At 34.3% G+C, this 12110-nt stretch overlaps 1 protein-coding gene across 1 annotated transcript; it reads left to right on the top strand.

Annotated features, from left to right (window-relative positions):
- The first annotated feature begins 5134 nt into the window (after window positions 1–5134).
- Window positions 5135–7452, top strand: LOC109188523 (aquaporin NIP2-1-like). The gene is made up of 3 exons (XM_019339178.1): window positions 5135–5498; window positions 5632–5856; window positions 7187–7452. The coding sequence occupies exons 1-3, from the start codon at window positions 5373–5375 to the stop codon at window positions 7397–7399; spliced, it is 564 nt and encodes a 187-aa protein (XP_019194723.1). The 5' UTR covers window positions 5135–5372; the 3' UTR covers window positions 7400–7452.
- The last annotated feature ends 4658 nt before the right edge of the window (window positions 7453–12110 follow it).

Below are 12110 nucleotides of genomic sequence, written 5' to 3'. Positions count from 1 at the left end.
TGAACTATAATTCCACAATCTATGAACTAAAATTTCATAATCTAATCTATGAACTAAAAATTCCAGAATGAATGAACTAAAATTCCAGAATCTATGAACTAAAATTTCAGAATGGATGAACTACAATTCCATAATCGATGAACTATAATTCCAAAATCAATGAACTAAAATTCCATAATCTATGAACTAAAATTCCATAATGAATTATCAACATAATGCCGTTGCTGGGAATCAAACCTGATTTTTTTTTTAAAGGGGAGACGCGCATTTTTAATAAAACGACGTCGTTTTTGCATCCGTATGCACCACGCATGGTGCATACGGATGCACAGCATAACTACTCGTAAAATTATGCACTTAAAAATATTATTTGGGTCGAAATTATTTGAAAAATGACATTTTTCATCTTTGAGTTATGCATAAAGTGTAGATTAAATTTCAAACATATATTTATGTTAAATACTTCCAAAAGGCTGAACCCCAACCCTACGCAAATTATGCTGTGCAACCGAATGCACCTTGCAAGGTGCATACGGTTGCAAAACAGCGCCGTTTTAGTTAAAAAAACGCGCGTCCTACTTAAAAAAGAAATCAGGTTCGATTCCCGGCAATAGCATTTTTATATATCCAGAAATTCATAACTATATAACCACAATTTCATAACTATATATCCACAGTGAATGAATGAAGTAAAAATCCACAATGAATGAATGAATGAAGTAAAAATCCACAATGAATGAATGAATGAAGTAAAATCCACTATGAATGAACTAAATATCCACAATATATGATTGAACTAAATATCCACAATGAATGAACTAAATATCCATAAATTCATAACTATATAACCACAATTTCATAACTATATATCCACAATAATGCTATTGCTGAGAGTCGAACCTGATTTTTTTTTAAGTGGGACGCGCGTTTTTAATCAAAACGACGTCGTTTTGAACCGTATGCACCATGCGCATGTACATTCGGTTGCACAACATAACTATTGCCAACCCTAAGGGGCCCCCACACCGGCCCGTCAGAACATTTGGGAGGAAATCATGGTGTAGTTTATCTAATTATCTATGTAAATAATACGTTAAGTCTATGGTTAATATGTTCCGACCATATATTAACACTAATCCCATAGTGTAGTTTATCTAATTATATGCGATTCATCGATTATTAATACACAATAACAAATTTAAATATTATATATTTCGAAATAATAATGTTAAGTTTCCTTTGTAATAAAAAAATTATCTATATATAATTAATGAAATATCACTAACGTCCACTGGTGACAAGTTGGAGTTAATTTATTAGCAATGTAAATTAAATGGAATTTCACCGGCCGTCCACTGGTGACAAGTTGGAGTTAAATTAGCAATGTATATATAATATTCATAGTAAAATTTTGCATTTAATATTGTACTATTATGCTATATGACATGTTTTATAATAAATGCACCGAGTACATAACAAAAAACCATACATTATATTATCATACCTTCTTATATTAGCATATATATCATTAGTTCATTACTATCCACCGGCAACAAGCTAACTGCCAATCACGATAAATTCGTCAATTCACTGGTGCACAGGTGTTCAAAAATATCAGAGCTCATTTTGGTAATCCCTTGTTCTCAAAAAGTTGAATCTTCGATCCAATCCTAGGCTCGACAGATTATATGAGAGGATGTAAATCATGATAACTCAGCTGAACACAACAGAACATCTGGAGGATGTAAATCATGGTAACTCGAAGTCCGGTCACTTTGGGAGGTTGCTCTCAGAGTGCCGCTGGTGAGACTCGATACCGAATTATTGTTCCCAAACTTCACTCATGTAACCAATTGAGATGTCTATACAGGCGTCCATAGAAAAAACATACTTCTACATGTTATGTAATTCAAATTCTTTAAAAAAGTTGAGTTATATTTATATTAGCGTATAAAATAAATATTTTTCTAATATCAAAACAAATGCTACTTCAAAGTAATCCCAAACATTTCAATTTTTTCCAATTCAATTAGTACACTTTGAAAATTAATTTCACAATTACCTAGTATTCATTTTCAACATATAATATATCAAATTCATCATTTTTGACTAGGTAAATCCAAATCGACTTTGACTTAACCTGACCTGAAATTCAAGTGGAACTCACTCATATTAATATTTCAAAACGACCACTGAAAATGTCAATTTATACATGATACAGAATATTACTGCGAAGTGTATCCCGTGTGTATGTCTCGAGAGTGCAGTGTATATAAAGTGTATCAACAATAGAGTAGTAGAGAGAAGATTGAGCAAAATGGACTTCTTTTATTAAATGTTTAGAGAGAGAGTAGAGACTAGGAAGGAAGAGGAACCCCTAAAATGAAGGGCTAATGCCCTTTATATAGGCACAAGTACATATGAGTTTGACTTTAATCTGTTGATTTTGACCATGACCCCGACTCGACTACAAAACGAGAGCACGGACGTACATGGAGGTCAAAACTGAGATATATTCCCTATCAATAATACTAATTTTTTTTTTTACTATGAACATCCTTGGTGACAAGGATATGATGCTTAAAGTGAATATTTTAACAAGACCAAATATTATAATCATTAATCAGATCGAATGCAACATTACTATAACTATTAAAATACTATTGGAATGAATAATTAAGGCACTTAGCAGTCCCTCATGAGTCATGTTTCACTAAACTGTAATGAGTAACAATGAACTAATTAATCAAATAGTACAGACGTACAGTTTATGTCTTCTCCTAGCTAATAAAATTGAAACACACACATGCATGACATAAAATAACTTTTAAGCGTTGCATTTTGTTTGAAATATATATATATATATATATATATATATATATATATATATATATATATATATAATACGGACCAAATGCAGATATATAATGTGCTTAGGTGCAAACGTGGGGTGAGATGAGAGTCATTGATCTTGTTAAGATCAACGTCTAGAATTAACAAGGATTAAAAAACGCGTACGGTGATTAAAAAAAATGCGGTGGCAATTTGGTCTTTTTGCGTTTATGTCAAACTTAAGGTGCGTGATTTTCCTTCTTAAGGTGCATGGTTTATGTGTGTGTGCTTAAGGTGCGTCAGTTGTTAAAACTTAAGGTGCGTCAGTCTAAAGCTATAGGTTCGTGGTTTTCCTTTTTAAGGTGCGTAATTTTCCTTCTTAAGATGAGTGGTATTTGTGCTTAAGGTGCGTTAGTTGTTGAAACTTAAGGTGCGTTGGCCTAAAGTTTTAGGTGTGTGGCTTTCCTTCTTAAGGTGTGCCATTTTTTTTTTTTTTTTTTTTTTGCTGTCTTAAAATACAACCACTATCCTTTTGCAATCATGTTTCAGCAATCAGTTAATGGAAGTAAAAATGTATGTTTTAATTTATTGCTTATGAGTGGCCAGCTCTGGTGGTGTTAGATATATTAAATATAATATATTTAATATAATATATATTAAATATAATATATCTATAATATATATATAATATATATTTGAGAAGAGAGAGAGAGGGAGAATTGAATTCACTTGATTGATATTTGAAAAAGATTGATACACAGCCTTTTTATAGTAAAGGAGAAATAATAATAAAGCTAAAAATTAGGAATGTATGCTCCATGTACTCCACATACACTAAGCCACATACTGCATACACACCACCCACTACTTAATTTAATTAACAAACTAATTAACTCTTGGTTTAACAATTATAATAATAATATTATTATAACAGGTGGTGATGTCTTCTTAAAATCAATTTTGTAAAGATTTACCTTACCATCAATTAGTTCGTAAACATACACCACAACTCGTAGGCTTTTGATATCCATGAGAACAAAACTGAGGTTAACATCATAAGTAACACTGTTGTGAGCGCCAGTTACAAATTCTGAGTTTATAACAACGCTATTTTTTTCATTGATTTGAGCCGTTGATCTAGATTAGATCAACGACTTAAATCTAACCACATCTTTCACACCAAAAATTTGGACAAAATCATACCTGCAAGATAACATCAATAAAGATTATTGTGCCTAATCAAACCTTTGTGCCTAATTAAACCTTTCAGAAAACTTTTAAAAATAACTCATTATTATCATTGAAAAAAAAAAAAAAACTCGTCATTATCATTTAATCAATGACATAATTATATTCTTTATGAATATGTGTGATTTAACAAGTCCAATCCAACCCATAACCTCTGGAATAGTTTTAAGTGATAATAACAAGGGTCTCTCCTGCCAAGCATATTGTACTCAGATGGCATGTAGTGACTTTTCTCATGTGGAAGATCATGAGATCGAGTTTAAGTGGAGACGTTGTTGACTTGATAAGGTCATGAGATTGAGTTTAAGTGGAGGCGTTGTTGACTCACTGTTGGAAGGCCGTGACTCTGTGTGCAACATAATAGCCATTAGCATGTATATATATATATATATATATATATATATATATATATATATATATAAACAACATAATATAAGTATGAAAAAATCTAAAATGTGAATCCGTATAATACTATGAAAAATACTTTGTTTTCCAAAATATCTGATACAACACGACACAATATTTATCAACACCTTAGAACTTCCCATTAAATATATAATATATAAAATATACTATGTATTATAAGAATATTAATACTATATAAACACCCACTTTTTACTGCCTACTAATGTATAGCATGCATCCTCCGATTGACTTAGGAAAAGAAATCTAGCCCGCAGAAGGTAAGCTCACAAGTTTAATAAGCAGTATAAGTGAGTAAATTCCTTATGCATATTAACATTTGGCCTTGTCTGTTGAATCATTAACTTATTTTAATTTACATTTTCAAAAATACTCTGTCGAGCTAAGGTGTGGAAGGCATTGGAGTTGGGAATTCAACTATTGTTTTAGGGCAAGGAAAAGTAAATATCTAACACAATTTTTATTATATTTATTTTATTTTATTCTTCTCATAAAATTTAAACATTTGATAAGAGTTTTATATATTCTTCATTTATCCATTTGCCTAATAAAAGAATAGTTTAGCGTCAATTATAAGTCTTCACTATTCCCTCATTGATGTCCGACCTGGATCAGGACGTGAAAGACTATAGAGTCCACATGTGTATATAATACAAACCACTTGTTCGATACCCGGCCAGAACATACACTATATTTATGTATGATTAGTTAGTTATAATTTAGTTCATGTGGCCTGGGAAAACAAATTAAAGCAGCTTCAATTCAGTTGCTACCTTAGTCCCCAACTACCTGTTTTTCGCTAGTTTTTTTCAGTATCGTTAGATTATATTTTGATCTAATAGTTAAGTCATAGAGGCAGGCTGGGAATAATGGAGAATGAAGACGGAAAGGGTAACAACGTTAACGGGCTTGTCTCCGTTGAAAACCCGAAATCACAGAGCCGCCTTGGGCGGTTGTTTCAACGGCAATGCTACCCGCCGCACTTTCTCAACAAGGTTAGTTTGATCCATGCATGATCGTCTTGCATGCGACGGTGAAATCCTGTCGGAAAATCCTTAAAAGTTCTGTTGATGTTGGAGCTAGAATGAATGTTCTTTTCTCGATGTAATTGAGGTTTTTTTTTTGCAGGTGGTTGCGGAGGTCATAGCGACGTATTTGTTGGTGTTTGTGACGGCGGGATCGGCGGCCATTAGCGCCAGCGACGCGCACAGAGTGTCGCAGCTAGGAGCGTCCGTGGCCGGTGGCCTCATCGTGACGGTGATGATATATGCCGTCGGACACATCTCCGGCGCGCACATGAACCCCGCCGTCACCTTTGCCTTCGCCGCCTTCCGACATTTTCCATGGCGACAGGTCACTCTTTCCTCATCATCACCGCCTACTTCGTTCTATAATTCTTCTCTCCCTCAATTAAATTCCTCTCATTTTTTATATTTAATTTGTCATATATTCTCGTTGAATTCAAAGAAGTATTACTATGTGTTTTGTAATTAAGTAAAACATTAAAAGCCTTTGAACTTGTGGTCTAGTGACACGTAGTGACTCTTCCAAATGAGAAGTGATGAGTTTGATCTCTAGTGAAGGCGGTATTAACTTTTTTATGTTTTAGTAAGTTGGGAAAGTAGTTATGAGATAAACGACTAACAGTCACTACCGAAAATACTCCATTCTTATGCAATAGCTCACAAATTAATATGCAAGAGAGAGTATTGAATAAAGCGCAAATTATGCCAAGAGAGAATATTGAATAAAGTTATGAATTTGTTTAAAATGATTGTTGGATAAAGAAACTTTAGAAGCAATAGTAAAAAGATGAAAAAAAAAAATATATGTATATATAAAAGTGGAATCATTCCACTATTTAAGTGACATGAATTAAATACCACCCGAATATCCACCCCAACCCATGTTGTGTCATAGGCAGTGGTCGGGTAGGTGAGGCAAATGTTATAACTTATACAGATATGCACATGTCAATGGAATTGATTGACATATAACTTCCCTCGTTATTTGGTAAATGTACCATTTATTTTTCACTTTTTAGTTATCTACTTATCAAGAAAAATGAATAAATATTCCCGTTAATAAATAGTTATGTGTTGAGCATATGTACATTTAATGTTCAACTATCAAATTGTTGAAGGAGAACACATAGTTCAATAGATTATACGTTCGAACTTATCTCATACCAATGAAACATATATATCCTTCAATAGTGGAGGACATATTATATTGCAACTTTAGTGGCAGGCCATATATATTATATTGCAACTTTGTACAATAATGGAGACATTTTTTAATAGTGTGTTGAGAGGCATGGCATACTATCCATGAATTATTGTGTTTGTGGTGGTCATTAATGATAAGGGAGGGCATGGCCATTAATTATTATCTATAGTCATAAACTTTTGGTGATGAGTATTGAGTAGAGGTAGTTCATATGTATTTATCAAAATCCAGACACAATCAATAAATTCTAACAATGACCCCAGAACAGGGACATAACAACGTAACAGGTGTTTTTCGTGTTAATGGCCATGGCCGTAGTGTTTGTTACCATAAAGGAACACAATTTATTTTAATTCCCTATTTTCTATTTTCTGCATAATGTTCATTTTATGTACTTAATTGTGGTTTTAATTTGTTCAATAATGGTAGCTGAAAATGGCATATTAATTTATAGGTACCATTCTATGCGGCGGCACAGGTGACCGGAGCAACATCGGCGGCGTTCACTCTCCGTGTAATCTTAAACCCCATTAGACGTATCGGCACGACAACGCCGTCGGGGAACAACTATGTTCAAGCCCTAATCACGGAAATCGTTGTCACGTTTTCTATGATGTTTGTCACCTCCGCTGTCGCCACAGACACCAAAGCTGTAAGACATCTCTAAGCTTTTAGCTGAAACGAAACACATTATTTTTTTAACTGAATTTTTCAGGTCGTCACAGACACTAAACCTATAAGACATTTCTAAGCTTTTAGCTGAGACGAAACACATTTCTTTAACTGAATTTTCTCGATCATGTCATAGATCGGGAGCTGGCTGGCATTGCAGTGGGTTCGGCCGTGTGCATTACTTCAATCTTTGCTGGGTAATTACAGAACCCGAAATCCCGTAAACTTGACTAGATTAGTTTTATCTGAAACTCGTTATGAACAGGCCGATATCGGGGGATCGATGAACCCAGCAAGGACCATAGGGCCTGCAATAGCAAGCAACGATTATAAGGGCATATGGATCTACATTGTCGGACCTGTTTGCGGGACGCTGCTGGGGGCATGGTGCTATAGCTTTATCCGCCTCACAGACAAGCCCACCCACGCCGTCCAACCGCAACATTTGCCGTCTTTCCAGTTGCGGAGAATGAAGAACGACAACGTTGAACACACGGCGGCTGATGTTCGGGATCCCCTCAATGCTCTGTGATCTATGGTTTCTTGGTTATCTATATATGTAACCCAGGCCAGAAACCAAAGCTTCTTGGATGTAAATCTGATGACCATCCATTATGTGTTTAATTTGTACCTAATAAATATGAAATGTTCTGGTTGTACTATACAGTTATTATGTTTATATAAACGACTATGGGTGGATTATTTTTATTCTATCACATAGATACCAAGTTGAATGATGTGTTTTGTTTCTATTAATAATGTTAAATTAATAATTGAACTGAACATTTATAATTTATATATTACATTATGTACAAACCAAAAATAATCGGGATTTGTCCTTCTCATCCTATGCTAAAAGCTCTCAATTTAATGCACTTTCTCGAAGTGTTCTACTTTCTATTTGGTTTGTCAAGTGCATAATTTGTGTGTTTAAAATCGTTGTGAAGCTTCAACACCCTTAAATACTTTGAGAAAAACAAAAAATTAATAGGCAAGAATATTTTGAGCGAGAATTAATTGTGTCATATACTTTACCCCAATTGTTATATCGTGGAACAAAGTCCACAGTGCACTGTAGACCCTGGTCCAATATACATAATTTGACTTTATAATGTACAGAATTCATGTTCATAATGTACAAAATTTATATTCATAATACATATACACATAAATATCATAATGAACATGAATTCTGTGTATTATGAACATGAATTCTGTACATTATAAATATGAATTATATGTATTATGTTAAGTGTTTATGTGTCTTTATTATATCGTTTTATGTGTATTATAAATATAAATTCTGTAAATTATGAACATGAATTTCTATACATTATAAAATTAAATTATGTGTATTGGAGCAGGATCCACAGTATGCGCCATGCATGGCGCATACGAATGCAAAAACGACGTCGTTTTGCATCAAAACGCGCATCCTACTTAAAAAAAATCAATTTCGATTCCCAACAACAACATTATGTTATTCATTTTGTAATTCATTCATTCTGGATTTTTAGTTATAAAATTCTGGATGTATAGTTATGCAATTCTGGATGTATAGTTATGCAATTCTGGATGTGTAGTTATGAAGTTATGGATGTGTAGTTATGTAATTCTGGATTTATAGTTATGAAGTTATGAATGTGTAGTTATGAAGTTATGGATATGTAGTTATGCAATTCAGGATTTATAGTTATGAAGTTATAGATGTGTAGTTATGCAATTCTGGATTTATAGTTATGAAATTATAGATGTGATAAAATTATGGATGTGTAGTTATGCAATTTTGAATTATTATTTTTTAAGTTAGACGTCAAAACGACGTCGTTTTTACATATGGTGCATACGGATGCACATCATAACGATTGCAATATATATTGCGCTTTACCCCTATTTGGACTGGTCCAAAAACTATGGGACTGGATCGCCATCCTGTATTCCTGTTAATGAACCCAAAGCCCAAAGTAGGATTTAACAATCATTATGAGTTGGACCCGTGTCCAGCATGCGGGCTGTTATGCCATGGAACCGTGTTCACCATGGTTGGTGAACACGGTTCCATACGACACCGTTTAGAGTGAGTGGGACTAACGGTGCCCGTAAGTGGCACCGTTAACTCCACCACTCACATTTTTTTTTTTTTAAATTAAACGCACCATAGCATTTCCGCTTCTCCACTACGCCATTTCACTTCCTCTCCAAGCAACCTCCATCGCTCTGCTCTCTGGAACACCACTCTCGAGCTCTCTTCTATCGCTTCATCTTCCCCAGCCATTTCCTTCGATCACTCTCAAACACTCTGCTCCACAGCCATTCACCTCTGCTCTCGATTCCTCGTTCTCGCATTTGTAAAACAAAATTTGACGTTCTCACGTAGCTACCAAAGGATACAGCCTCTCCATTGCTCATTCTCAACGTTCCTTCACTTGTATTACAGGTATTTTCGTGTTTATGATTTAGGGTATTTGTATTCTGTGTACATATTTCGAAATTTTGAAATGGGTTTTGAATGTAATGTTATGAGCTTATGAATGTATATCTGTAGCATTATATACGTGTAGATTAACCATTATGAATTGATTCGTATATGCTTTTTACTGCTGTTTATTCACTTTCTATGCAAGCTTTGAATGTCCATAACGTCCATTCACTTATGTATTTTATGTCATGCAAATATGTATTTTATGTCATGCAAATATGTATTTTCTGTGTGAGATTATGAATTTTCTATTGTGCCTATGAAATTACATTTTTGCTGTTATGAACTTTCTTATATGTGGTTATGTATTTTCTGTTAGAGATTATGAATTTTCTCGTATGAGAGTATGAATTCTGTATTGTGAGTTGTCAATTTTATGTTCTGTAGTTATGAATTTTCTATGTTGCAGTTATGAACTTTCTGTTTTGGAGTTATGAATTTTCTGTCCTGAGGTTATGAATTTTCTTTGTGAGATATTATGAATTGTATGTTACTATACTATCAATTATATGTGACTGTTATTGATGGACAATATGGAATTATGGATTTTCTCATATGAGATTATGGATTCTGATCTATATTGCAGTTATGAACTTTCTGTTCTAAGGTTATGAATTTTCTGTTCTGGTATTATGAATTTTCTTTGTGAAATTATGAATTTTATGTTACTATATTACCAATTATGTGTAACTGTTATTGAAGGACATTATATTATTTTCGGTAGAGCATGGCTGGATTTATTCGGCACTCCCCATCCCCCCTCTACTGAAATAAGGAATATATTTTCCTTCCATCAATCTATATTATATGTTGTATATGAGTTACTTGCTTTCTAACGTTTTTAATAAAAGCAATGGACACTGCTCAACGAAGGACAACACGCTCACAAACAAAGGCAGTCTTGAGCTCTCAAGCTGCAGAACCATCACAACCCTCACAGACGGCGGCTGAACACAACACTGCAGTCACCCCTACAACAAAAAGCAAAGAAAACGAACAACACGGGCTGTACTTGACTCACAGGCTGCTCAACCATCCCAGCAGCACTCTGATGACCTGCTCGAGCAAGAAGTTATTAGAGAAAAGAGGTCAAAGCAAATAAATGACAGACATAGGGGCAACACAGACATTGGAGGTGATTGTGCAGAGGGGAGTTCTACTCCCTACTTCAGCACACGGATGGGACCAAAGACCATGTTTAGGCTTGTACAACAACTACTGCCAGAACAAAAACAAGCTGTCCGTGATATTGGATTTGGAGCCCTGTTGGACCTTCAATTGTGCGCAAATGAGTCACAATTAGTTCAGTATTTGATAGCCAACTTTGAGGTTTTCCAAACACATTTCAAGCTGGAGAACGACAAGCTCACAGTTGATGAAGAGGACGTTGAGTACACTCTTGGCATTCCAAGAGGAGAAAAGAAGGTTGTTGAGGCCCCAAAATATGATGAACAGGGGACACCAGAATACAGGGCTCTCTTGAAAAGCTGGAGGGAACGGTGGAATATTAAGCTTGGTTCCCCAGTCACTACCCAGATGGGAGATGTCATAGTTCAGAGGGAGATTCTGGAGATGACTTTAAGAGAGACTTCATGGTCTTGACTGTTTCATGCATGATGAGGGGATTTCAGAACCGCTACTGCAACAACAGAATCCTCAACTCCTTGATTAATGTTGACGAGATAAAGGAGTACAACTGGTGTGGCTACACCTACAACTCTCTGATCAAGTCCATTGAGCAGTACAGGAAGAAAAGTAATAGCTTCTTTACTGGACCAATGACATTCATATTGGTAAGCTCTAGCTCCACTTATGAATCTTATGATATTCAGATTGTAGATTATATGTGTTAGATTATGAATTTTCCTCTATGTGATTATGAATTTTTCTCTATGTGATTATGAACTTTCCTCTATGTCTCAGATTATGAATCTTCCTTTATCTGATTATGAATTTTCCTTTATGTGATTATGAGTTTTCCTATATGTGATTATGAATTTAGAGTATGTGCTTATGTATTTTATGCTATTCAGATTTTATGAGAATTATGTGTCAGATTATGAATTTTCCTTTGCCAGATTATGAACTTTCATTTACCAGTTTATGAACTTTCCTCTATGTGATTATGAATTTTCCTCTATGTCTCAGATTATGAATCTTCCTTTATCTGATTATGAATCTTCCTTTATGTGATTATGAATTTTCCTATATGTGATTATGAATTTTG

The sequence above is a fragment of the Ipomoea nil genome, unplaced genomic scaffold (genome assembly GCF_001879475.1).
Source record: "Ipomoea nil cultivar Tokyo-kokei standard unplaced genomic scaffold, Asagao_1.1 scaffold1424, whole genome shotgun sequence".
Taxonomy (NCBI): Eukaryota; Viridiplantae; Streptophyta; class Magnoliopsida; order Solanales; family Convolvulaceae; genus Ipomoea; species Ipomoea nil.
Note: the sequence above shows the minus strand (reverse complement) of the source record. Positions and strands in the feature narration are given on the sequence as shown.

What these genes read in the sequence shown, in the direction of transcription:
- LOC109188523 (XM_019339178.1), top strand. Translation starts at nt 5,373, where the DNA reads ATGGAGAATGAAGACGGAAAGGGTAACAACGTTAACGGGCTTGTCTCC. An exon ending in CGCCGCACTTTCTCAACAAG is followed by an intron (nt 5,499 to 5,631) that starts GTTAGTTTGATC and finishes TTTTTTTTGCAG; the next exon opens with GTGGTTGCGGAGGTCATAGC. An exon ending in GACATTTTCCATGGCGACAG is followed by an intron (nt 5,857 to 7,186) that starts GTCACTCTTTCC and finishes ATTAATTTATAG; the next exon opens with GTACCATTCTATGCGGCGGC.